Source organism: Aphelocoma coerulescens, chromosome 3 (assembly GCF_041296385.1).
Source record: "Aphelocoma coerulescens isolate FSJ_1873_10779 chromosome 3, UR_Acoe_1.0, whole genome shotgun sequence".
Lineage (NCBI taxonomy): Eukaryota > Metazoa > Chordata > Aves > Passeriformes > Corvidae > Aphelocoma > Aphelocoma coerulescens.
Genome location: NC_091016.1, coordinates 79120413 through 79148358, shown reverse-complemented (window position 1 = coordinate 79148358; position 27946 = coordinate 79120413). Strand labels below are relative to the sequence as shown.

At 42.8% G+C, this 27946-nt stretch overlaps 1 protein-coding gene across 2 annotated transcripts; it reads right to left on the bottom strand.

Moving 5' to 3' along the window:
* Nucleotides 1–12982: 12982 nt before the first annotated feature.
* On the bottom strand, nt 12983–26665 carry CD164 (CD164 molecule). 2 transcript variants are annotated; one of them, XM_069011002.1, is made up of 6 exons: nt 26454–26665; nt 23763–23843; nt 21779–21859; nt 19558–19791; nt 17033–17113; nt 12983–16052 (listed from the first exon to the last, which is right to left on the bottom strand). In XM_069011002.1, the coding sequence occupies exons 1-6, from the start codon at nt 26554–26556 to the stop codon at nt 15892–15894; spliced, it is 741 nt and encodes a 246-aa protein (XP_068867103.1). In that variant the 5' UTR covers nt 26557–26665; the 3' UTR covers nt 12983–15891. The 2 variants fall into 2 exon arrangements, with proteins under 2 accessions (XP_068867103.1, XP_068867102.1); XM_069011001.1 differs by having other exon boundaries at nt 12983–16055; nt 26454–26664.
* Nucleotides 26666–27946: the final 1281 nt, after the last annotated feature.

Sequence of the window (27946 nt, the reverse complement as noted above, 5' to 3'; positions counted from 1 at the left end):
CCATCCCAGGCAGAGAGAACTAAGGAAAAAAACTGTAGCATCTTGGAAGAAGTTCGAGTCGCATACCAAAATGACACCTACAGGCACTACATTTACATATGTCATCAACAGTGCTGGATGTATTGTTTCGTAGTGCAAAAGACACTACTACTAATATTCTATTCCACAGATTGAAAGAAAAGTTAAATTACAGATCTTGAGGTTATTAGTCTTCTACCCAATCATTAAATTTCAAGGAAACATTCAGAGGTGTTGCCATTAAAACCAGAAGAAATTCATTACATGTTTTTTTGGTTGTTTTTTTGTTCCAATCTGTGTGAACACCTTCCTAGATGTATCAGCAAGCCAGCAAGCTGCCTTTCACTTCTACACATGGCTGCACATGCTGAAATGCCCCATTCTGCGAAGCAGACTGCAAAGCACACCCTTCACTTGCAATATACTTAATGCCAGGCAACATTAATGTATGGAAAATAAGTCTTGTCAAACCAACCTCATTTCATTCCACTGATAAAATTACAAGTTAGAGAGATAAACATTACGCTAGAGATGTAATATATATTTGGAAGGGCCGTGTGGGTTAGCAGCGCATAAATTTTGTATTTTAAATTTCAGTATTACACCATATCAATAAAAATGCTAAATGGATTGAGAGCTAGATTTTTTTTTTACATATAAAAATGCATCATTTCATTAAATTTAGTTGGTTTCTGATGGGTTTCTACAAGGGTTGGTAGCAGAACTATCAGTATACATTTTTGTCAGTGGCTTGGACATAAATATAAAATTATAGATTATAAAAATAGCCAATGACATATTTGGGGAGGAATGTTAGTGAATTTGATAAGGCACATACAGTGAATAACAATGTGGGCAGAGCAGGAGTACAGAATCACACAGGTAACTCAGTAACTTGGTTATCCCTCTGAGAAGTATTTCAGTGCCTGCTTAGACGAAGAATGAGAAGAAAGTAGGGCTTGTGCAGAACTGGGTGGCTGCATCCCTGGACAGGACAGCGAATTTAACAGACAGATGACCAACTGTGTAGTGTGGTACTGGAAAAGATCGATGCGGCAATCTTTTAGTTTATAAAAAGGATAGCAGTGCCAATATAGTAAAAAAGAGTTTGTAGCTCTATGTAAAACACAGAAGTACTGCTGCTGGTTCCAGAGTGCACTACATAAAACACATGAGAAAAAAATGAGGGAGTATAGAGAAGAGTTCCAAAAATTATTCGAGGGCTGCAAGAAATGCTTTCTAGCAGAGGGCTCAATCTGTTTAGCCTGTCTGAAAGAAGAGTGATATGCCTACAGTCTATGGATAATTATGTTGGGAGAGAAGATCAGACATTAAAAGGTATTTAGGGAAAGGTCAAGCTTCAAAGTTGAGGCCAGAAAAATTGAAAAAGGGGAAATGAGAAACAGTGTTTTCAAAATGTGATTAAGCAATGACAATATGGCTAATGGAGTATCAACAAAAACAAATGCCTTTTTGGGAAACATGGATTAGGCCAAACCAACTTACTCATTCCAGTGCAAGGGTAATGAAGGTAAAGGTGATATCAAAAAATCACATCTGGTAGATCGATTGCACCATTCTGAGCTTATCAGGCTATGAAACTCCAACCTTAGTAAGGCTTAGAGAGCTCCCCAGTGAAAAATGTTTGGACCGTGACTGCTTTAAATTCTGTGTGCTCAGATTTTTCAGCAGAGTGGAGTTGCCTTTGGGTAATAAATTGGTTTTCTTCACTGACAAGCTGTCAGTTTACTTCCAGAAGACCCACTGCATCTATCATCTTTCTAGCAGCAGCTTCTGTTGGTTTTGTTTTCTTTTGGTTTCTGACATCAGCTTCCAGTTCTTTATTTTCTTCCTAATTCCTTTCTTACCATTATGATGATGGTATTTACCAACAGCAAGCTTCATTTCACAAACCTTGGCTGTACAGGAGGTTTTGTCCTGATATGGGTGGCTTGCAAGAGATTCTAACACGTAGCTGTACTGTCTCTACAAACTGCACAAACAGCAATGTTTGAAAAAGCTTTGCTGATTTTCCCCCTCTTTCTTTTTTTATATGTTGTTTTAAAAACAAGTTTCATATGCAAAACAGAGGCTGGTTGCAGAAAGCAAGTTACAACAGAATGAGGAAATTGGAAGCAACTGAACTTTTTATTTGCAATTGAATGAGTTCTCCGCATGAATGTTGTTTTGAGGCTTCTCCCTCTAACAAGCAGTGATATAAATACAGCATTCTGTTCTTAACTCACCCTACCCTTCCCTTGTGCTCCCCATTTTCACAACCCAGATTTTATTTTGGGTTTAGGTCTGACTGGCTTTTTAGATACTAGGATAATTCAGGTTTGTTTACCAACATTTCATTATTTTCAGTACCAATGGAGACAATGTGGGACTGGGTCTCTCTTCATTCAACTCAGCTGGGCATGACATCTGAGGACTGATCATCAGGGTTTAAAAGGAAGTCAAAAAGGTGTGTATGGGAAGTGGGGTAAAGCAATCTAACTCTGAAGTGTTTATAATTGCTTGTTTTAGAAACAAAAGCTGTTGGAAGTAGTATAGAGGAAGGTACAAATAGCTGTCAAGAGACAGCTAAGACAAAGAACTTACAAAGAACTGTCAAGAGACAAGTAATCTGTGCAATGAAAGCTAAAAACATGGGCAAGCTGCTTGTAGAGAAAGAAGAAAAAGAGCAGAGATTGAAATGCCTCTGAGGGAAGCTGAAAAACCTTCTAAACCATACTATCTTCAACAAAAAAGGGGACAAGAAAGAAATGCAGCAAATATACTCATAATGCAGAGTTGAAAAAAGGAAGTATTTGCATTTCTGAGGAGATGTCTCAAGTTTTAACACTGTCTGACCATATATCTGAGTGTGTCCCTTCAAGTGTCTGAACTTCAGGGCTTCTCTGTAGCCATCCAAGTGTGCTGGATATGTCTTGCAACAGGAACTTTGGCACTCTGCTGGGCCCTGCCTGCTGGGGGCTTTAGGGTCATGGTCCACTATTTGGTAGCATCTTGTGCATCAAGCAAAGCATTACCAGCCAGGCAAGGGAGGGGATTGTCCTGCTCTGCTCTGCAGTAGGGCGGCCTCACCTCCAGTGCTGGGGGCAGTTTTGGGTGCCACAATGTAAGAAAGACATTAAACTATTAGAGAGCATCCAAAGGAGGCTACAAAGAAGGTGAAGGGCCTTGAGGGGAAGCCATACAAGGAGCAGCTGAGGGCACTTGGTCTGTTCAGCCCAGAGGAGAAGAGACTGAGGGGAGACCGCATTGCAGTCAACCACTTCCTCATGAGAGGAAGCGAAGGGGCAGGCACTGATCTCTTCTCTGTGGTGACCAGTGACAGGACCCGAGGGAATGGCCTGAAGTTGTGCCAGGGGAGGTTTAGGCTGGGTATCCAGAAAAGGTTTTTCACCCAGAGGGTGGTTGGGCACTGGAACAGGCTCCCCAAGGAAGTGGTCACAGCACCAGCCTGAGAGAGTTCAAGAAGTGTTTGGACAATGCTCTCAAGCCCATGGTGTGACTCTTGGGGATAGTGCTGTGCAGGGCCAGGAGCTGGACTTGAGGATACTGATGGGTCCCTTCCAACTCTGCATATTTTATGAATCTGTGATTGTCTTTCTGATACTTCTCAGGACCATCCTGTTGAGCCTGGGTCAGTATCTTTGCTCTAGAAAGTGAGCAGTATTCTCCATACTTTAGAGGTAAACTGCCAAAGAATTTGTGTAAGGTGCTGGTGCAGAGGGAATGGGTGTGCAATGTCAGACAGAACATGCTGGCAGCCCTGGGGAGACTGAGGGTGGTGCAGCTAAAGCAGCAGCTGGCTGGATTTGGTGGCTGTGGGGGATTTGGATGTGCCCCAGGCCTCTGCCATAATGGCCATTCTCATCACCAGGCTATACAAGGAACTTTGGAGCCTCACTTGGACACTGCCTCCCTGCTGGAGCCATGTTCCCAGGTCTGCAGTGTCTGTGACATTTTCCAGGCAGGGCTTTGACACCAGCACTGCAGAGCTGACAAACTGCTGTCCTTTTGCTTTATCTGCTCTGCACTGGACATGAACTCTCTGCCCTTACTCTCACACATTGTTTCACATTGTCACACATTACAACACTGTTCCCCAAACTCTGGACTAGCAAATGACTGTACTGGGAAGGGAGCTGCTTTAATCCAGTCAGACCACAAAAATGGCATTCGTTTTCACTAAACTGATGCCATTGTACTGAACTGATACATTGAGTCTAAATCTTAGTGCACATTTGTAATCATTGATTTAGTGTAACTGAAATCAGATTCATTCTTAAGATTGTCTCCAGGTAAAAGGTGCTGTAGACCTTTTTGGTCAAGTAAATACAATCTCTGTGTTTAGCACAATTGGTAGAGTAGGCACTTGGCTGTGAAATGTGCAGTGCTTCTTTTGTAGTACAGCCTGCAGAAAAAAAAGTACTGTTTGGAAACCACTTGATTAGACTTTAACTAGATTAATCCATCTACTGACAATTTTGCTGCCTCAAAAGCCTCCTTACCCTTGCTTTCTTGGTCTACTGAGAAAAGAGCTTTCTAAGCACATCTGAATGTCTCTCCTCCAAATCAAGCAAAATATATTCTGTCTTCAATCGTTTCAAGCATCAAGGTGAAAGCATGAGCTGTTGATTTTCCAGAGTCAGGATGGCAAATGCCATTATGCTGGAAATAATTTCTCAGGCTTCTGGCATGTTTTCTAAACAAAATCATATGAGAGACTTTTACACAGCCACAGCAGTTGGTGCAGACACATGAGGCCACTGATTTCATAGGTGTCTATCTTTGATGAGACTCTGAACTGTTTCGCTTTGTTAAAAAATAACCCTTCAAGAGATCAGAGATGTCAACAGCTGTATCAGCCTTTGAGGAGAGCAGAACAGAAAAGAGTAACTACAGTGCACATGCTTTTATTGCCACACAACAGTCTCAGCTGCAGCTAGCACCTATGTGGTCATTAACACTAACAAACCTCAAATATCAATTCAGTTAGCAAATTACAGTCTGTGTGAGAGGTGAGGGAAGAGCTGCTCTTTTCTTCCACACACCTCTGCCCTGAAAATGGATGTAGGGCCTTGTCTAATTAGGGTTACCTGCAGAGAACAGTGAGGAAAAGGCCTCTTTATTGTTTTTATCTCCCTCCAGCAATGCCCAAAATCCAGATTCCTATTAAACAATAATGAGAATGCTAATTTGCACTATTCGTGCTGTACTTTGCATTCAGAGGGATTATAGGTATGTTTAGCAAAACTGTAATTATGGATTATTTCAACCAGAGAGAACTGATAGCCACTCATTCACATGAGTGCACAAGGACATCTTTTCCTTTAAATCTAGGCCCCTGCTTTGAGGCAGAGCCTTTGGATGATGAAGTTTTGTTGCTAGCATTAATTCTTTTACCATCTTTTAGATACAAAGTCAGTTAACCCAAGAGTGCCGTTTAGATTGGGAGACAGGTTCATGAACTGCAGTGTCAAGTTTATGATCTGGAAGCTGCAGTTTCCCAGAGGAATGTGACTGCAGGGAAAGACAGGTTGTGAGTTATGTGTTGTCCATGTCTCTGAATCCCTCTTTAACCTTTGAAGGGACAGGCAAAAGATATATATAAAAGAGAAGAAGACCTTCTCTGTAATGAAAGCATTTAGGTAGAGGAGAAAGGGCTTTTGAGTTGTCTGACTTTTCCTGAAAGTTGTTTTTGGTCTATCTATGCTTTCTGACACGACAGCTGCTGAAGCAGCACAACACACGCAGTTAATAACTTGAAACCATAATTTGTGTTGTCTTTTGCTTTGTAGGGATATCATGGGAAATAAAAGGGGAGCTGCATTTAGGGCGGAGGCAGTTGGGAGACAAAGGATCCCAAGTGGTAGGAAATCAGGCTTCAGTAGTGGTTCTGTTCTTGGAACAGCTTACTTAGAAACCATGGGGGGCAGTCAAACAAGGCTGTATCTTTGTAATTCAGTTAGATATATGCCTATGATTGCAGGAGTTTTTTAGAGGCTTTCAAGACAGCAGTGAGAGCTTCCTAGCCCTTAAATGAATTAACCTGGAACTTAAACCTTTTAACAGAATTCCTTCTTCTCAGCTGTTTGTTATGTAACTTCTAAAGGTAATGCTTATGTAATTCATGTAGTTTTAAAAGCTCGATTAGGGATTTCTACTCCTACTTGTCTGAAGTTTCTGCTTTTTTTCTGTGTTATTAAAATCTTACTGTCAGTCTGACAAACACATGCAGAAAAATTGATGGGCAATACCTAAATTTCTAGTAAGTTAACTAAACAGGAAAAAACTTCAATGATCCTTCAAGGTCCATTTCTATGCTATGAAGAATATAAAGTACTACAAATTTAATTACAGTTTCCTTCTGCAGGAAAATGGTAGCTGTTCCTGCTGCAGGAAACTGAGAAATGCTCATTAGTGCACTTGCTGAAGACAAGACACAAAGCAAATATGGGAAAATAAAGAAATGGGAGATATCTTTAATTAAAGCACAAAAATACTTGGCTTCTCTGGCTTTAAGCCAGTCAAGTTCCAGAGAAAAGTTGCTGCAAAAATTGTAAGTCACATTGGTGCCACTGAACACAAGGAGAGCAGCTGTGACAGGAAATTTTTTTTCTCCTGCAGTGAGTTACTATTGTTAAAGATGATGCAGAGCTGGAAAAATTGTCTGAGGAGCTTGGATTTCTCTGTGCTCAACACAGGAGCTCCATCAAACTATAGACACATAGTCTGAAATGCATTAAAATCCTGCAATGTATTGTAGCTACCTTTTCACCTCTGATATTTTTATTCCTACTTCTAATATTTAATGGATACTGTGAAGTTTTGAATTTTTTGCCATTTCAAAAAGGTAGAAGGAAGTTTGCACAGCTGTTGTCCCACAGTACAAACAGTATAAGAAGTAATTTTCCAGATAATAAGTCAATATTAAATGGCTATTTTTTTAAGCATTAATGCTAGTACTTCTGATAAGGCAATCCAGGCTTGCATCATGTAAAGATTTGTCTTTTCTGTTAAATTGATTGCACTGTGCCACTGACCTGACTTCAGATCTATAGTACTTGGCCAGTTCTATCTATATAGGAGTGGCAACTCCTATTTGCAATAGCTGTGTTGTGACTGTAAAGACAAAGGTGTTTTTGAAACAGATCATATCAACTTCAGGAATTGCCCAGGGAGACTAAAACTTTAGCCAGTTTGTAAGAATAATCTACAGATTAGCAGTCTGAGCTAATCTAGGTATTTTCTCCAGTCCTTTTCCTTTCACTTCACATCCTCCTCTTCCTCCCTCTCCAATGCACTAGGTCCTGGCCTGTCTCAGCAGTGTAGAACAGTTGCTGCTCTTCTTTCTGGGTTCATGTGGTGTTTGTGTAGGCAGCCCTCTCAAGGCCCTGCTGCAGATTGTGTGGACACCTGATGCATCTGGCCAGACCAGGTAGTTGTGCACTTCGGCCAGCTGCCAGCTGTTCTCCCACTGCTTCTGCAGAAGGCCAGAGTCCCCAGGGCATGCACCCTGAAATAATGCCAGAAACAGCTAACCACAGCTAACATCTTGGATCATACCTGAGAAGTGCCTCAATTAACATATTAAGCACAGGATTACAGATACGCAGCAAAAACACCCTCATATTTTTAGCTAAAGTTAGCAGGAGGTGCTAACACAGGGTGAAGAAGTGGTACAGTCACATCACATTGCACACAGATACTAATCAGGGCTAAATCACATCAAACCTGATAGCAAGAAAAGCCTTTGATTCAGTGGGGATTTTTCTTGGTAGTTGAAGGGCTGGCATTAATTGGCTGCATCTCTTTTTTTTCAGAAATTAAATCAAAGACTGGAATTCACTATGGAATTTGGTGTCTCTTGGAACAGATCTTCACCTTTTAACACCTCTCCACAGCTTTTAATCTTGGCTTTCAACAGGACCAGAAAAGACACAGTTGTGGAGAAAATAGTCACATAAAGCAGATTTGGGGCAGCAGAAATCTTCTGCTTCACCGAGATGTCTCTTGCTGCAGGAATGAATGCTGATACACTCATTACTATGAATTGAAAGGGCATGGGGTGAGCTGCAAAAATTGCAGAAAATGTCAGGTTTTGTGAGTAGTTGCAACTATTTGCAAAAAGGTTTTGTCCTACCTTCTGTCGAGATCATCCATGAATTGGTTTTTGCAGACTAACCAATATATTATTCAACTATACTATGCTGAATGTTCACAACTTGGGGTTCATTCTTTTTTCTTTTACCCTAACACTTTTCTTAGAGGTCAGAAATAACAGCTTTTGCATTTACTTGAGTTCTGCTTTAACTCTGTGTTAGTAACTCTTCAGGTTCTGCAGCTAAGGTCCAGGGTAACAAGCTGTCAGCATTACTAGCATGATCCTTTGAATTTTGACCCAAGAAGCAGCAATGACAGAGGAGGAAACACTTTAAGACCAAATTCAGTAAGTAATGATGGCATTGATAATAAGGTGATATGGTTGCAGAATGAGCAAATTTTTTGCTTGTCTGCAAGCTGTGATTTCTGTATAGACCCAGGTAGGTTTCATGTGGACAGTACGTCAAATCCCTTCAAAGATGTACCTTTAAAAGCAAGGTGGCAGTATGCATTGTTAGTAAATGGGGAAAACAAATTCCAAAAATTGACTAAGAAAAGGGAGCCAGAAGGAGGTATTTAGTTAGCAATGGTCTAAGAAGTAATTTTTTTGAGTACCATACCATGATTAATGACACTTCTAACATGTTACTTATGCTTCCAGGTGCCTAGCAGATAGGAGAGAACAGCAAATAGGATATTACTACACCTAAATGAAAAGTCTCTTCCTACTGTCTTCACATAGCTGCAGCAACAAAGGCTGGACCAGAAGTAAACCTAAATGTATTTTATAATCATTCCAGGTCATTTTAGAAAATGCCACTGAATTGGCAACCTTGAAGTAAGAGAAGAATAACTCACACATAAATCAAAGAGAGGCAGTAAGACTCCAGTGCTGTGCACATGTACTTCAATGCATCTGGATGCAGTGTTCAGTTCCAGCTCCAGTCATTCAATCTGCTAATCCATTTTAGGTACTGGGTGATGCAGAACCTCCTCCTGAGCAAGAGCAGCACTTCATGTCCTCCCTTCACAGACAGTGCAGCACAGTACAGAAAGGCAAGGACATCAGTTAAAACTAAAAGGCTTCCTTTGACTGTGGTAACCTTGGAACATGGTGGTGCAAAACACAGCTAAGTGCTTAGAGAAAAACGTTGGTGTCTGGTGTTTTGGGTTTTTTTAACTGCTTTCCTATTGCAACCCTTGCCTACCACATCCTGCCCAGTGCAGTGCTCTCACCCCCAGAGGCTGCTGCCTGTACACTAAACCTTTAATCTCTGTTTAAAGACGACTCATCAAAAGCGTTGTCTTGACCTTCCCTAGCACCTTCTCTGCCCTTGTGCCAGTTTGGACAAATCTGGAGGAAAAATATCCTCTGATAGAAGGCAGGTTACAACCATCCCTCCCCCACCAGGTTTGGGGAAAAAAAAAAAGAAATTTTCCTTGGAGGAAAGTGAAAGAGATAAAAACTATTTATTTAACAAACACACAGGAAAAGGATAATAATGCTAAATGATAAAACCTCTCACTGTGGAGAGAAACCTGGGAAGATTTCAGAGTCCTTCTGTAAATGTGGTCTCTCTCCTCCTCCTCCTCCTCAGAGCTGGGTTGTGGGCCCACCTCCAGGGCTTTGGTGGAAAATTCTCCCGATGTGTTCTGATGTTGAAACAGTCCAGAAGAGAAGAAGGGAAAAAACCCGAAGTCCCAGGAAAACAAAGTTCAACTCTCCGTCTCCCTCCAGAGAAAAGGAGCCAAAAGCTGGCTGAAAAGCAAGCAGGGTGCTTCCTCTGCTCTTGCTGCTGCAGAAGTGTGTGTCTATCTGTGTCCTTGAAACAACTGCTTTGGAAAGTTCGCTCAGTTTTTTCCGCTTCCCCCTCTCGGGCTCAGTTTAAAGGCACAGAAAGGCACAAAATTAATTTCTGGGCATAGAGCAGTGATAGGGGATACACATCATAAAGTCACCCCAAGACAGCCCTCCACCAAGAAAGGGGAAGAAGTTCCACAATGCTACACTAGCTAGAAGAAAACAGAAAAATGTTCATACGTTTATCTGCATTTCTCTTGCATGGAAAAATCTTCCTTTTCTAGCCTAGCCAATAAAGGACTCAAAGTATCTTTCAGAGATGCATCAAATTGTATTGCAGCTTTTGATCAATGACAATACTAATCTATGTGCCTTTTGGCATCATCCGCATGCCTGGATGCTTGTGAACACAAATAATCAAACACTTAAGCACTATTTTTATAAATAACTAAGACCTAGAATTAAATTCAGGCAAAACTTAACAGCATTGCATTGGTTAAAGACTGATTAAAAGAGCACAGTTGTGTTAGAAATGCTGCAGTATGTAGAAATACAGGATTCCTAGAATAGGACTGACATCCTTCACCATTACTGAAGCAAGTTTTAATTCGTGCACGCTTGCTGCTACATCAAAACAAGTCACTTTATTCTCAAAATGCTGTGGATTCAGCTGTCAAATAACATGAGTTCTTTTTAAGGTATGCAATAAATGAAGGACAAGGTGAGTGACAACTATCCAAGGTCAGTTGTCACTAGAGAAGTCATCCAATGTGATTTTAGCACACTCCAGAAACCAAATGCTGGTTTGGAAGTAGAGCAATAAATCAGTTTGAAGCACTTACATGCCATTGCAGTAGCAAAAAAGGAAGGGCTGTCTCCAGTAATCACAGCTTCTTGTTAAAACACCTGAAGAATTACTGAATATAGCAAAATTCAAAGACTATTTTAGAAAAAATATACCTACAGGAGATTGTCTTCAAAGAAGAGCAGTAACACATGACTGGTACTATAGGGATAAACCATCATGCACAGACTTTCAGTGGTGCATTGTAATGAAAACTGAATTCAGTTCTTAAATGCATGCAGCAGATAGATGACTTTCTGGAAGGCATAGCAATTTTAATAACATCAGGAAGCTCTAGGTTTCCTTCATTCCCATACAGCCTTTCCAAAACTATGACTAAATTTTTTTGCAATTTCTCATCATATGAGACTGAGTTATGTCAATAGACTGAGTTATGTCAATACACATTCATACTTGATACACTACCCAGATAAGCATCAAGGTCATGATGAGAAACTGAGGCTTCTTCCCCTAGAGCTGGTTATCATTTTAGTCAGTCAGCAACCACAGAACTGCACACCCTCTGTTCTCTTGCTCAAGCATACTGACAAATTCCCTGGCATGTGGAGACTGAGGGAACTGGAAGATGAAGCTGCGATGCATCATATTTGAGAAGTCATGGTAGTCCACATTAGTTTCCACTGACTGAAAAAGGGGAAATGTAACCCCATTTTTGAAAACAAAAAATAAAAGGGAAGACCCAAGGAACTACAGACTAGTCAGTGCCACCTTGGTGCCTGGCAAGAAGATGGAGCAGATCCCACCTGGAATCTATGCTGAAGCACACAGAAAATAAAGAGGCAATTGGTGACAGCCAACACAGCCTCACTATGGACAAATCATGCCTGAAAATCTGGTGGCTTTCCACAACGGGGTTACAGCATTGGTGGATGAAGGAAGAGTGACAGACATCATCTACCTTGACCTGTGCAAAGTACTTGACATTGTCCTGCATGACATCCTTGTCTCTGAACTGGAGAGACATGGATTTCACAGACAGACCACTTGGTGGATAAGGAATTGGCTGGATGGCCACACTCAGAGTTGCAGTCAACAGCTCAACATCCAAGGGGGGACCAGTGACGAGTGGTGACCTCAGGGCTCGGTACTGGGACCAGCGCTGTTCAATATCTTTGTTGGTGACACGGACAGTGGGACTGAGTGCAGCCTCAGCAAGTTTGCCAATGACACCAAGATGAGTGGTGCAGTGGACACGCTGGAGGCAGGGATGTCATCCAGAGGGACTTTGGCAGGCTTGAGAGGTGGGACTGGGCAAACCTCATGAAGTTCAAGGCCAATTGCAACGTCCTGCACCTGGGTCAGTGCAATCCCAAACAGAAATACAGGCTGGGCAGTGAATGGACCGACAGCAGTGCTGAGAAGAACTTGGAGGTTTTGGTCAATCAGAAGCCCAACATAAGCTGGCAGTGTGCACTCACAGCCCAGAACAACTGGGGCTGCATCAAGCAAAGTGTGATCAGCAGATTATGGAAGGTGATTTTTGCTCTCCACTCTGCTCTTGTGAGAACTCACCTGGAGTACTGCACCCATCAGACCTGTTGGAGCAAAGTCTAGAGATTGCCCAGAGCAGCTGTGGATACCCCATCCCTGGAAATGTTAAAGCTCCATCCAACCTGGCCTTGAAGCAACCTGGTCTAATGGAAGATGTCCCTGCCCAGGGCAGAGGAGTTGAAACTACATGATCCTTAAAGTCCCTGCCAATCGCAACCACCCCATGGTTTTATGCCATCAGAAAAGAAATAAGGCTCAGAGCAATACCTTTTTCATGAAAGTTCTACCAGCCTCTGTGCAAGCACAGACAGCAGCCCCTCTTCCACCTGAGATCCAGTATTAGAAACTTTGCTGTTAGAAAGCAGAGTATTAAGCCTCACAGGTTGTTACAAGTGTAGTGCTTAATGCAGACTTTGCTCCTCTTTGGCTTTAAGTGGAAAACAAGAGTTAAGCTAACATGGAAAAACATGAGCTGAATGAAAATTCTTTTTGAGCTAATTCTAAATCTGAATCAGTATTGTTAAATACAAAGTTAATACTGTATTTAGGGGAGCTAAGTCTTCAAACCTTGCATTCTTCCTCTTTCCCTTAGTATTTCTCAATTCCCATGGGAAACAGCTCATCTCCAAGTCAGCAAGCAGACATTCCTCTTGGGGATTGCACACATTAAAGAAAGTTCACAGGTAAAATTCCATTCAACAGATTTTATTTATCAATTTGGTTCTGCAATTACAACTGCTTCAGTTTTCTTCCACTGAAGACAAAATACAAACTTTTACAGCAACACTTGCAGCAAACATTCATAAGGTAACACCTTGATACTTGCACAAGTTGGCTCCAAGAAAAAGCCAGATAACTTGAAGAGTCACTACAATTCAGTGCCTAAAACTGATTTAGGGGCACGTACAACTACAGTTCTATGAGCTACCTTCCACTTCAAAACACAAGGCCAAGAAAAACTGCAAGTTGTTACTTCAGGTTTTTTGCTAGTACACAGCACAGATCAGCTGATACTGCCATTTCACGACTACTTTCGACAGTGAGGCAGCCAAGCACATGGTGAAGATGTATAACCCAGCCTCCCCTCCCACCGAACAACTAAAAGGGAAACAAGCCAAGCCACAACTCTGAACTGTGGAATTCCACCTTGCTGGCAAGGCTAATGAGCAAGTGGTGTGTAGTGCAGGCCTTCTGGAATGAGATTGAATTGATACAGCTTGAGTTTTTCAGATAGGCATTTGTACATGCCAGAGATCCTGGGTTTCCTAAAGTCTTGGAAAATAGCAATTGCTGGCACCACAACAAATTTAGTAACTAAGGCAAGGTATCCTTCTACCCTTTTAAACAAAATTTGAGGCAAACAAGTAAGCAATTTTAAGGCACTTTAAACATTATTTTTAGTTTGCTTTACCAGCATACTTTATCAGCAACCTAAATCAGGATTAGCAAAGCTCATGGATAAGCATTTCAGCAACGTTTTACAGAGCAACTTTTTTGTGGCAATGTTTTCCATGCTATGAAGTGTTCTGCAGGACTTTTCTGCAAGTGTCCCAAAAGAGCCCTTTGAGGCCAAAAATTTTATGCTAGGTATAGTTTGCTTTGCTGAGCTAAAGGCAAACTGTCATATTTCAAAAGAGTATTTTGTTCACTTCAAAGCACAGGATACAAGCTCATGCATTTTTTTTTTAACAAATAAATGTAGTAAAATAGTTATTAGATAGGGAAAAGACAGATTTAAGTGATTTCACAATAAGGCCAAGGATATACCATCTAACTCACACACATACTGTTGCTGAAAACTGGCTGCTCACTGCTGTTTTCATAAACCTGAGCTGATTGTCTTAGTTTTGTTTAGAAAACCAAAAGCTAACGAACTTAAATGTACAGTACTGGTGAGTAACCTCTGCATTTTGTAGCAATTTCAGTTTTCTATGCAGCACAATAGAAACAATGCCATTCAAACTAGATGAACACAAAGAAGCAACACTATACACTTGAGGAGTCTAACTGAAGTGCACTTAATTTGCTTCGTAATTCAAGTTCCACTGCCATGACTATTATCTGCTATCAATGCTATTTTTGTATTGGGTGCCAAATCCAGTCAAGTCAGAACTAGTAAAACAGTACTACAGATTATCCCAAAACTGATGATTGAGGGATATCATTATGTGCTACCTTCACCACTTGATTTTATCTCTGCTTCCATTTTTCCTGTGGGTTTATTTTCACAGGTGCTCAAGTCAGTCTGCGTTGGAGATGACGTACCTTTGACACTCAGATCACATGGCTGATCCAGCCAAGGGAAAAAAAAGAACCCTAAACTATTTGTCTGAACAGATGTCCTCAAGCAGTTCACTGCAGGGTGACACAAACCTGAAGCCAGGAGGTGCGGAGGGAAAAGAAAAAAGGTGTAGCCCGAAGTCCCAAGGTTACAGCAATCCTGACTAGTATCAAATCAGCAGATCCTCTGAGTGACCCTTAATTGCTCCTTCAGCAAGCAGACACACAGGAGGGTAATAAAGAAAAAAACAACAACCCAAACTCCTGAAATTAATTGCAACGAGTTTAAGAACTGTTTGAATGACAAAAACATCAGGATTTCCCAAACATCAGTATTTCAAGTATAAATGTGAGTTGTTGCCTTTTTAGACAGGGAGTGAACTGAATTATATCACTAGTTTTATGATTGGTCTTTGCAGGCCAGAACAAAAGCTAAACGAGTCAAAGCTTCTGTTTGTAACTGAACATCGCTGTACCATACTCCTCACTCTAAACCAAAATCACTAAGGGACAGTTATTCCAGGGAATTTTTTTTTTAAACTGGAATGCTCAAGTCACATGTATTCTATATTCCTACATAAAGCTAATATTAAAAGTTTTATTTATCTTTGAGATAGCTGGGACACGCTTACAGCCTACTGAAATTTAGTCTTTTAAGGCACTAATATTTATTTCCCCATTAGAAGGATTATTCCTACATCCACCCTCAACATTAATTGGAAATGGCATAGGAATTCTGTTTGGAATGAAGTATTTTATGAGGCAACTTTTATTCTTGGGTAAAAAAAAAAAAAAAAGGGTTATGTTATTCTGTTAAGACATTATCTAATTCTACATTTTATCCATCTTTCTAGCAACACACTGTAAGAGCCATAAGCTACTATAAATGGTATTTCACTCCCTGAAATCTGTCACCAATAATTCACATCTTGATAAAACTGAAGGGATACTGTATCAGATGTTGTTTAAATTAGCCTTCAGAATAAGTCATTTTAAGATTGTCTACTGGACAGTGTTGCCACTGAATAAGAATCTCTGAACATTCTACATTTGGCATATCAAGAAAAGTCCCACATCAGCAGCCACTAAAGGAAAATAAAACAGCCATTAGAACCCATGCAGCATATTGCAAGTAATCCTGTTGAAGAGATTCATATCACTTCTTGCCAAGTATAATGTTGCAAAAATATTCATTTAAAGTCTTCTTTTAGAGATTTAAAGGATATTATGAACTGCTGTCTTCCATGAGCAACAGAAAATATTTTGGTTCAGTGAACTACAGGTGTTGGGCTACTAGTCCATTACCACGGGCCAGGTCCTAAAGTGTGTGATAATTTCGGTCTTTAGATCTGCAGAATTTGTACAGAAAGAAAATAACAGCCTGCAGACCCAGAACAAGCACAATTCCACCTATGAAACTCGCAGCATCAAATGTAGATTTGCGTGGAACAGGTACAGGAGCCACAGTAGTACTTGAACCTGCTGAACACCAAAATAGAAATTTTAAGTGCACAATGCTCACAAAAGTTTTACAGATTTTAGCGCTGTATTCTTTGTATTAGGATTACTCAAAGCATCAAAACACCAATAAGAAAACAAAAAATAATTGAAGTAAAGCCAGCATCGGCACTTAGATTAGTGGTATTGAAATTCTGATTAAATGCTGTTTGTTAAAGGCTAGAGCTATTTATAGACAAACTGCTCTGGACTTCAATACTGAGCAATAACCAGCTGGACTTTATTTGTACTTCAAAAAGCCAAAGCCTTCCTCCTTTACATAGAATATATTATTGATATGCTCACATTCAAGACACGTTTTCCAGTTGCTGCTCCTTGCTCTGGTTTTTTTTTTCCCCCTCCCCCTTAAATTTAAAATAAATTGTTGTCTTCCATCTACTGTACTTTACCCCAAGAGTTAGGCTTAAAAAAACAGCTGAAGTCACAACAAACACAAGTCTGGAAGTAACAGCCATCTACTGATGGGTAGTTTTAAAGAGCTTTACTTTTTGAGAGCTTTTCATTAAATGGCATATTTAGGACTGACTTGGAAATAAAATATTTCAGCTTATTCCCATCACTGTAGCAAAGTTTCACTTAACAACAAAAAAAAGCATCCCATTATTATGCTGCAAAAACAAAATATCACCTCCCAAAGACAGGGGAGTTAACAAGTGACTTCCAACCACACTATTAAAATCATCCAGCTGATCTCATTTGACCAACATGTTCTGACTTTTTATATCTCACCAATTAGCTCTATTTCTTAGGCTATATAACCTTGCTACTTGCATACATGACCTTAACAAAATTAGATTTGTCATGAAGTTAGAAGTGACAACACCAGATACACCAATACTACTTTAATGTTGTCACTTGGTGAGTCTTTCAAGGTAACACTTTTAAAGTGACACTGACTTCTAAGTATTCTATGCTTTAATTATGGTAGTAGTAACAGTTACCTGCAGTTGTGGGTGTTGTGGTAGCTGAAGTCATGGTAGTTTTAGGCAGAGGAGCATGAGTAGTTGCATTGGTGACGTTGGCTGTTTGAGAGAAGACAGTATGTACACACCATAAACTTCAATAGCAAAGTTCACAAGCACTGAAGTTCCTACACAAATGGCTTTTCCTGTTTTGCTTTAACAAGGACAAGCTTTGCCCTCAGACTGTATCCCATACAATTTAGGTGCTGAACTGCGTTAAGGCAAGTTTCTGTAAATAAGGATTATTTTCAAACTTGCATACTATTGGTATCCAAATATTTCAAGGTTCTCCACAGATCAGTGATTCTTTGCTCAGACAAAAGGACTTTTCTTTCAAGCACTCATATAAATGCTGGTACTTGAACAAGAATCAAGAGATCTGCTTCAAGACAATCAAGAATCTGCATCAAGGCAAAGGACTTTAATTAAGCAGCCATTACAATCAGTTAGTATTAATTGTATTAAGAAAGTACTTAATGTAATACCTCTAGACAGGAGATACACACTTTCTTCTCTTGTCCTCGAAACACTAACTGTGAATGCCATCACTGGAATAAAACCACTCACCTAAACCAAAACTGTCTCCTAAGAACTTTCATTATCAAGCCACACAAGCTGGGTATATGACCCCTCCCCACTTCCCAAAAGATCAGTATTACTTAAAATTAATCAGTATTTCACTATGTGCCTGGGACAAGTGTCAACATTTGTGGGTTTACTCAAAGCTGCTGTGCATTAGGCTGTTCTGAGCCTAATCAAGTACCAACTTGTCATCTCCCAGCTCCCTTGATCAGCAAGATTTAAAGATTAGATGATTTTTAAGAATTTCACTGTAGAGCTGGCAGAGAAATTTTTGAACAAAAACCCCCCAAACTCCTAAGAATTCATGATTAGCAGAAATTACCAATTCAATTACAAGGGAGTCAATTTTTAACAGAGAAAATGCTTCCTGCCAACATAATTAAGAGTCTTCTAAAATCCACTTCTTCCAGACCTTGGAACCATTTATGCATTCTGCACATCAGATGTTTAGGAGTCAAGCTACTACAGTGAACTGTGGAAGAAGCCCCTGTCTTTCATTTCATTCACCAGTTCCTAGTTTGCTGCCCTTCTGAGTTCAGTGCTACTATATTACCTTGTCATGGGTCAGCATAGCTGCGGAAGTGATGTTCTTGCAAAGGGGTGCTTACAGCTTCCTCTATGACCTGACCGAATCTATCAGCTGGCCAGTTTGAATATGGACAATTTTTTAAACCACTTAAAAATTTTGACCGCCTCTGTGGTCCACATTTAAGAATGGACAAACCCCAGGGAAGCTCTCTCTTGCTTCCTGCCTTGGGACAGGTAACTGGGCTCAATCCCATGCCAGGCCACAGCCATCCTGGAGCCGATGGGCCCTGTTCCACCCGCAGCCCCCCTGCCCTGCTACGTGCAGATGGAGCAGCCCCTCCCCTCTCCAGTGCAGCCAAGATTCAGCTGAAGCTGCCCCGCTGCCTGGCAAAGATCATGTGACCAACAGCGATAAGCAAAATTCCAGCTGCAAGGCCTAGGTGAGATTAACCCTTTTAGTGCTGTGAAGAGCTGAAAACCTGAGGGAGAAGAAAGAGGGGATGCTTAAAGCTGAAAATATGTTGTAAAGCTATGGTGGTGATGGACTATGATATATCAGAGTACCCGTAGTAATTTCAGGAAAGCATGAGGGGTGGAGCTTTCAAACTGTACTTGTGAGCAAAAGCACCTGTGCTGGAGTAAGCAAATGCTGAAGCAGCTGTAATTTCATGAGAAGTTTGAACAGGGAGAGATGGAAGCGATGAGGACTCTTGCTCCAAATTGGAAGGAGAAGACCTCAGTTCCTAGAGATGCTCCCAGAGATAGTCTTAGAGACGAAGATGATGAGGACACTTTTTCTCCCAGGGAAGAGGGAGGGCCTCTATTCCTAGAGATGAAGATGCTCCCAGAGATGGGTGAAGAAAACCTTTGTTTTTGAACGGCTCAACCTTAAAATGGTACCCCAGTATCTCAAGACTGGACCCTTGAAAGCAGTTGTGGGGAAAGCTGCAAGTCGGGGGAAGGGACTCTCACATGTGAGCAGAGAACCAACATGGGCAGCTGTCTCATGATACTGAAGCCATGAGAGAACTTCTTGTGGAGAAGTCTCCAAAGCATGAGCAAGAGAGACTCCTCTCCCTAAGTGAACTGAAAAAGGTTATTATAGAAATGGTAAACTGACTGAAAATCTCAAGGGTTGTCTTTTTACATTGTCAATGGGTGAAGGGAGAAAGGTGGGGGGAGGAGAAGAGTTCTGAAGGTGTGGTCTGATTTTTTTTCTTCCTTTTAGATCTGTTAATAAACTTCTTTATATTCTTTTAAGTTTTGTGCCTGCTTTGCTTTCTCCTAAATCTTATCTCACAGAAGGTAAATAAGTAAGTAATGAGTATTTTGGACCTAACCACTACACTCTAATTGGTGTTTCTGCCCGGTTACAAACTGAACCCACTACATACCTATAGGAGTATGAGCTGTGGTGGCAGAACTGGTTGTGGTGGCAGAACTGGTTGTGGTGGCAGAACTGGTTGTGGTGGCATTGGAAGTCACATTGGAAGATGCCGTGGTTGCATTGGAAGATGCCGTGGTTGCATTGGAAGATGCCGTGGTTGCATTGGTAGGTGGTACAGTGGCAGTGGTGGTAGGTGGTACAGTAGAAGAAGAAACACTGTTAAGAGAAGAAACTGCAGGAGCTATGAAAAAATAAAGAGTTGTATTAGAGAGATTAACGATGGTATTTAACTAAAAACCAATGCAACAAAACAACATCAGCAGGCACAGCTTTAGGAATTTCATACAGCACTGAGTTCTACTGTAGTTTTAGTTTGAAATTACAAAGCTTTTGAATCCACCATACTAACATCAAAAGTTGTATGAGTGAATACATGAAAAGTCTTGTCAAAGGCAGCCCAATCAAGCCAGTGTTCAACTGGCAACTCAAGATTCCTCAAAGCAAACCTGAGCGAGAAGAACCTTCCTGTCCAAGCAGGAACTGTGCATGCTTTACACAGGAGAACACTAGGTATAGAGTACCACTTCCCAACCTCACTGCAACTGAGACTGAACCTGAGCTATCAAGTTCCACTACAAATCAGAGTTGGTTAGACAATTGAATCAGAATGGAGGGAAAACCAATAAAGAATTTGAAAGTTTAGCTGCAGTTCCTGTTCTGAGAGTTGCTGTTGGATGTAGGTACTGTCAGCTTCAGAAAAAAAAAACCCTCACAACCTGCAAGGACACAGAACTGTGAAGCCTCCTGCAACTTACTGTGCTATCAGTTAATCACACATAGACAGCTTATCTAAGCTGATACATCAGCAAGCCTCCTGCTGAAAAAGCAGGATGTCCAGAAGCCTTTAATGCTCAGGCTCATTCAAGTGTGGTTATTTACATCTTGAACATAATTCAGCATGGTAGGAAATCAGAGCTGACTGTTTCTACAGAGATAGGTTGGATATATCAGAATCTACATTCTCTTGGCTACCACTTGCATCTCTGTAGTTTAAGGCCACCTTAAAGGCTGCCTACATTCTTCCCATGTCACTCCCTTGAGGCAGTGTTGAGCCAAAACAATTGAGAGTTAATAAGGTATACAGATTTCTCTCACACCTACAAAGACCCCCTACTAAGGGTGGCGATTTATTTCCCTGAATTTGCAGAAGTTAAACACAACAACCTGATAATGTCACCAAAAGTTTAACAGGAACAGATTGTAGAAACACCTCTTAGGTACACAACAAGGCAGTTTAACAGCATGCTCTCTTTGGAAAGCACTAAAAAATGGTTCTTTCAGCACACCTGATTAAGAGGTGATTGCTACAATTTTAGAAACAACACACAAGTGCAAGTCAAAAGGAATTATTTCTGACTGGCTGTCACCACCACAAGACAGCCCAAAGCAGTGTAGAAGCTTCAACTCTGCTGGTAGAGCCAGCCTCCTTAGCAGAACTGTTGAATTCATCTAGACAAGATTATTCAGAGTTTTCATTTGCTGTTCTAGATTTTAAAACCAGAAAATCCTATTTTAAAGTCTATTTCTTATCAGCATTCAGAAAAACTAAAATTTGGGGGCTTTCACATAAGTGAAATTCAAGACCTTATCTAAATTATTCATATTCTGCAAAACTGCTTTGCACAGGAAGCACAAAAGTCTGAAGTAGATATGCAACTGAGCACATTCCTGGCATGAAGGATTTATCTTAGGCAGTTCTATATCCCAGACCCTTTATTTCAGAAGTGCATGAAGACTTATGCTAGTTAACAATTAAAACTGGAAGGTTCATAAGCTTTTTCTATTTACTGCATCTCAGATGACTTAGCAGGTGACATTTTTTGTTCAATATGCAGCTTACTGCCTTGAAGACACTGACAAATTCCTGAAGATATGCTGTATCTAACAAGAAACACCTATTTTAATATAAGAAACCAAGGTGGTAGCCAGACGAGTGTCAGGCTTCCCGAAGCAGCAACAGTAAGCAGTTAACTGAAGGCACAATGGAATTGTGCATTTTAGTATCACATATCATACCTTTAAACAGGAAGCAAAGGGCTTATTTACATACTTGTACAGGCTTATGTAAATTGTAGAAGGCATATCAACAAAAGGACAACAGACAAAGGAGTTCTAAACACAACTGCTTCACATTAAACCACATGAAATCTAAGTATCTAAACACTTACATGAACACTGTGTTTCAACTTTACATTGTCCATACTCTGTCAGTTTTGCTGTTTCACTGACACACATACTGCTTTTGTTTCCTGTCAGAAAAGAACAGATAAGATATTTTACAGTAGATGAAGTCTAAGGTGCTTGAGACACTGTTCCTAAATACTGATAAGCTGTTCACAGGACAAACTAAACACCATCTGCTAGCCAAGAAAACATTAAAGCCACTTTAATATACAGGACTTCAGTATGGTATTAATAATAAAAGAAGTTTTAGTGTTTTCTTTCACTACAGTTACTCCCCCACTGAACACTTAGGCAATATTTACAACACACAATTATGCACCATTTTGCTGTATCAGTACTGTTTGATGTTTTTTCTTCATAGCTGATAAAATCAAACAGTGTTTCTACTATTTTGTGGCATTTTCCAAGTTAAACATTTTGCATGTCTATGGCAGTATCATTTAAAAAATATCTTACTATCTTAAAAAATTCTACATCCAAGCAAAACTTTGTTCCAGCTTTTCAAACTGGTCCTTGACCTTGAAATTGTTGAAGATGTCAGTTTCTTATTCTCTGCCTGCATATCCTTCTCCCTTAAAAAAAGTTATGCAGATCTCTTGGGTTTTTGCAGGATGTGTCTGGTGGTTCAACACCACATGCAGAACTAGAGAAATAGCTTCTTGAAGGGCAAGCTCCACCCAAAATTGATTTCATTAGTTCCAATGCATCCTAGCCTTCACATATAACATTTCTTGGTCATCTACAATCAAGTGGTACAAAAACCACTACAACAGTTAAACCATTCTGTTTCTACCTCATGTAAAAAGTACTAATAATCCACATGAGGACTGCTTATGTAATCTGTATGATTTTGTCAACAGCAACTTTCTCTCTTCCAGGACTGAGTACCAGAGGTTACCTAAATGTAGTTACATCCAATTCACCTGCAATGGGAAAAACAAGGCTCTAACTGAGACCAGCTAATGGTTCTTTGGCTCTGTTATGCTCCCTTCAGTGGGGTGCAATTCTCAGTTTTATGAACACTGCTGTTAACCACTCTTATTTAATGAATTCCTCTTGCTTATTGCACTTCAGTTCAGGAGTAGTGGCTGCAACCAGCAGGCCCATGACAAAACCTCAAAAAGGACTGAAGCACAGAGCTGTGCCTGCATCTTAGGATCCACTTGTGACTCCCTAACAGCAAACACAAGTGACTTGTTTGTCCTAAAAACATTCTGAACCACTTGGAAAACATAAGCTTATCAAAAGCACAGATTTAAATCAGAAGCCTTAAAAATCTGGGAATATTTTGAACGTGCTACGTATCTCAAGTTCTCAAGTGAAGACAGGTAGGACTCATGTTAATGCTTCATTAGGTTGTAAACAACATCAGTGTAGGTGAAGTGTAAGGTTCTGAATGGTGTTAAGGAACCCATTCAGTGCAGGTAGCTTGGTGAGCAGCGGCAGTGAGAGCTGCAGGTTGAGCTCTGGAGGGCGGGAGAGGCACAAGGCTGGGATCTGCAGACCATTTACATAACAAAGGACACGAGGACCTGTGGCCCAGCCAGGTGACTGGACACAGAGACATGGCAGGGGCTGACAATCCCAGACTTTAGCCCACAGACTGTGAGGGTATAAAAGCCCAGGGATTCCTCTGTTGGGGGGTCCTCCTCGGATGCACCAGCTTGAGCTGGTTATTGCACTGTGAATAAATTGTTTTATAGAACAAGATATCTGAGACTCTGCAATGGGGAACCTGGGGCTGAGCTGGTAAGGAAACCTGGTCTGACTGGGTGTGAGGGGGTGTGAAGGGAGCCAAGCCAGGCACCTGTCAGGTCACTGGAGCCACCCACTGCAAAGGGGCCTTGGTCCTGGCAGTGAAAGTCTCTGGTGACGCGAGTTTGACTGCCAGAGTCTCCTGAAGGGTCAGACAGGGAAGTTTCCTTAACCTTGGCAGAGTAAGGATCTGTACTGCACAGCCCTCCTTACCGTCACATTTGATCCACTGGCAGCCTTCTGAATTTGTCTTATTAATACAGGAGTTGCAGTCAGAAAAGTTTCCACAGATGTCTAAAACAGAAGAAAAACCACCATTGATTAGAACACTATCAAAAGAGCAACTTCGCCCACAGATACAAACAGTAGATCTGTACCCTCCCATATGTACATCTCCCAGGTTAAGGCACAATCTTCGTCACTGAACAAACTACAACTGAAAGCTACAACTTATGAATGCTTTTGACAAGAAATAAATGCATTTCCCTCCAGATACTACGGATACTCTGAAACCAGACCCCATATGCTACCACGATTTTGCCCCTGCAACCTCTAATTACATTAAACTCAAGTAATAGAGCATACACCACGCTAGTGAAGATACCAAAGTCCACTAAATTAATTTTGCAGTTCATTGAAGCCTCAGATGGTTAAGTGCTTGTTTCCTTTTGATTACATTTTTCCTTTAGATAATACAGGCAGCTATAAATAACCCTACAGTAGAAAGCAATCAAAGTAGGGGAAATAAAGACAAGAACCTGGAGAAATTGATGTACACATGCATAAAAAAGAGAGCAGAAAAAAAAGGCCAATCTATTTGTATTTTGCTCACAGCAGAAGCCAGCAATCTAATCAGTCCAGCTGCTTTTCTACATCAATCTCAGACAAACATTGTTACCTTAAAACCACAATGACAACACATCCTCTAACTAGATCAAGTAAGATCTTCTCCCAATCTAGTTTTACCACATTAGTTTTAATTAAGACTTACTTATACAGCCATCATACTCGGAAAACCCACATACAACCCACAACTCCTTCTGTTGCATGCTCTCCAACACACTGCACATCATACCCGCCCACTCCAGGCACCTTGGGGTGACCTTTCACTTTTCTCCAAGAAAGGAACGCTGCTATCCGCAGATCTTTGGCACACTCATTTACCTCTCAAGTAACAACTACAAACACATTAACTAACTTCAGTATTCTGACAATCTGACTTAAGACTGAATTTACCCAGCGCTTCTCTCGCTTATGGCAGGACCAGCTTAGAAAGGCTGGCACTATTTCTTCCCTTTCACATAAGAAGATATGAAAAGCCCTTTGGGGGTTTGCATGGGTGAGGTGTGCAACAGCTACCCTATTGCCTTCAGGAAGGTAGCACTAAAGGCACTTCAAGAGCTACATGACTCTTTCTCATAACAGATTTCAGGAGAAAAAAAAAATCAAGAGGAAAAATCAGCCAAGTATTGTGGGTATACATCTGAGGAATGATCACAGCCCACTCAACGGCCTCTGACAAATGAATAACCTTCGCTTTTGTAGATTCCCCACTGGCATGTGGAAAATTTAGCACAGTACATCTGTTAAGACAGGAAGACAGTCGACAGAGCCAGCTTATACCAGGTACACTAGGACTTCTAATTTAGTTTCAAAACCAGCTTTCCCAGACTAACAGGGGAGGATCAGATTTGCCAGAGTAAAGGATCAGGAGATGTTTTTATCAATGAGCTGTTAACTTCAGAACCTGTGGCAAGGTCTCAGACGTTGTCCCAATGCTACCTCCTGCTGTCAAAGGCTCTCCTGGGGTCTTTTACATGGGCTAACAGCAAGTTCCCCAGCTCTCCCCATCAGCAGACGCCTGCTCTTCACTGAAAAAAAAAAGAAGACTCTGATACCACGAACTCAGCTTTTCAGCCTAGGCAAGCTGACGGTTGCTCCTAAGACAAACCCGCTGTACTGGCTCTCGCACAGGCTAAATTCGGATACTCCCCTTACACTCGAGGAGGAAACCAGGAAACACTAGAGGGGTCTGTTCCGCTGGCCCAACAGTGCCCTCTCCCGTCGCAGCGGAGAGGCATGTTAACCCGTGGCTGAGCAGTCCCGGAGCAGCCCAGGGCTCCCGCACGGCGTCCCACACCGGCCTGCACCCCGCCGGCGGGGCAGGGCTGGAGACGAAATCCCTGAGGGCTGGAGCAGCGGTGACCGGGCAGCGTCACCCTCGGCTGCACCCAGCGCCACTACGGAACGCGGCCAGGGAACGCTGAAGCACTTCCAGACAACTTTTTGTTTCGTCTTTTTTGTTGTTGCCTCCGCGTTTTGGTGCTCCGGGCGCATTTCGCGGCTCTCGGCCCCGCAAACACTTTGGCAAACAGCCCACAGGGCCCGAGCTGTGGACAGCTGGGGGCAAACCCCCAGGACGAGTAACGGGGCTCACACCGGGATAAGGAACACGGGACAGCAGGAACAGAACGACACGGCAGAATCAAGGCCCGCCCCCGCTCCCAGACCCGTTCCAAGAGTGCAAGAAGCAGCCGCGCACAATTCCCTGGCACCGGCCCCTCCAAGGGAGCACCGCAGGCCGTGCCCACATGGGATAACGGGTCCCAGACCGGCACAAGCGGGACAGCGGCCCAAAAGCTCGGCGGGCTTCGGCCGCAGCGCCCAGGAAGCGGCGGGGGCCGAGCGAGCCGGGGGGGAGCGCAGGGCGGGTCCCGGCGGCTCCGCGGCGCTCCCGGCCCGCCGCCCGCCGAGGGTCCGGCACCAGGCGCGCACGGACGGTCGGCCCCGGCGGGGCTCGGTGCGCGGAGCCCGCCCCGCTCCCCACAGCGCCGGGCACGGGGCGGGGCTGCTCCGTCAGCAGCTCTCGGAGGAAAGGAGGGGGGGAGGGCGCGAATCACTCACCGACGACCGCGTTGCCGTCGCTCGGCGCTGCGATCACGGCCAGCCCGCAGAGGCAGCACGCGAGAGAAACGACGGCGAGGGGGAAGGCAAGTGTCCGACCCATGGTGGCGATGCGGTAAAACTAGAGGACTGCGGCTCCCGCTCGGCGCTTCCTTGCCTCCCTCCGCCCGCACCGCTCTCGCTGCCGCCGCCCCACCCCGCGCCGCGTCACGGGAGCGCCCCGAGCTGGCCCCGCCCCCCTCCTGCAGCGGCGCGATGGTCCCGCCCAGCTTCCTATTCCCCCCTATCGGGCGGTTAATGGAACGGTCCGCAGCACGGCGGCGCAGCGCTACTCCCCCCCACGTGACCGCGGCGCTTCCCCCAGGAGGGAGCTTTTCCCGCGCGTCACGCGCTGCCCCAGCGCTTTGCGTCACCACGGAGGTGCCGCCCCCTCCCCACTGGGTCCGCTCATTGGCTGGGGGCGAGGCGGGGGCGGGGCCGGGGCGCGCGGGCTCGCCTTTCCCGCGGGCGGCGAGCACGTGGTCGGTGCTGCTCGCTCGGAGCCGCGCGGGGCGGGCGGTGTGGCGAGAGATCCTCGGAGCCGGCCCACACCGGCTGCTCGGGCAGGGACGGCTTCCGGCCACGCGGCTGCCCTCTTCCTGCTCCCCTACCCCATTTCTGCCGTGACAAAACAGCGATTCGTACTTCATAGGAGTTTAAATGAATCGCACATGAACCTTAGCAATCTGCGTGCAGCACTTGAATAGTGTTGTCCAGCTGTGCTCCCGGCAGCACTAGTGCCATCGCAGGTGGAAGCTGTACACTGGGAGTTGGTGTAGGTCCAGGATGAAATGGCTGCAATAGTAGAAGGGAAGCATGGCACAGATTGCAACCTGTATGTTTACAGCTGCACTGTAGAGAGCACCAGGAGAAGGCTCCTTGGACATCATGCCACTCCTTTTTGTGGACTTGGCAGCGTTAGGTTAGCAGTTGGACTTGATGAAAGGGCTTCTCCAACCTAAGTGGTTCTGAGAATCAGTGATTCCCCCCTGACCACTGGGTAGAGTTCCCCCTATGCCTATCACATTTTCTCTGTCCTTTGTTTCTCCCTAAGGTAGCTTGAGCTTTTATATATCATTATCAATAGACCCTCTGCAAATAAAAGTTTGTTTGTGTAAATCTGCCTCAGCATTTTGTGCGGTGCCAACGCAGGTGAATGTCGGGAAGCCAAGGCAAACATTCATGCGTGCTTGTATCCAAGGAGAGCTGAGCTAGAGCTATAAAGCAAATTTTATTATGGTCTGGGTCAAAGGACAAATGGAAGAGATGAGTTATAATCGGGAGAATTTCCCCTTGGTTCTTCTGAGTGTGAGCTGAACTTGGGCAGTAAAGAGGAAACTGCCAAATAAATCCCTAGGTTAGTCTTCCGTTTTACTTTCTTTCCTGAAGGTGTTACATTGTCAAGAGCCAAGAGAGCAATACAAATGCAGAAACTTTAAGGCAAGCCACCTATC

Excerpts from the sequence above, each read along its gene's own strand:
- CD164 (XM_069011001.1), bottom strand. The coding sequence starts at position 26,556 with ATGGGTCGGACACTTGCCTTCCCCCTCGCCGTCGTTTCTCTCGCGTGC. Across the intron at positions 21,860-23,762 it reads CCAGTGGATCAAATGTGACG|GAAACAAAAGCAGTATGTGT; the intron begins GTAAGGAGGGCT and ends CTTTTCTGACAG. Across the intron at positions 19,792-21,778 it reads AGTTGAAACACAGTGTTCAT|CTCCTGCAGTTTCTTCTCTT; the intron begins GTAAGTGTTTAG and ends ATTTTTTCATAG.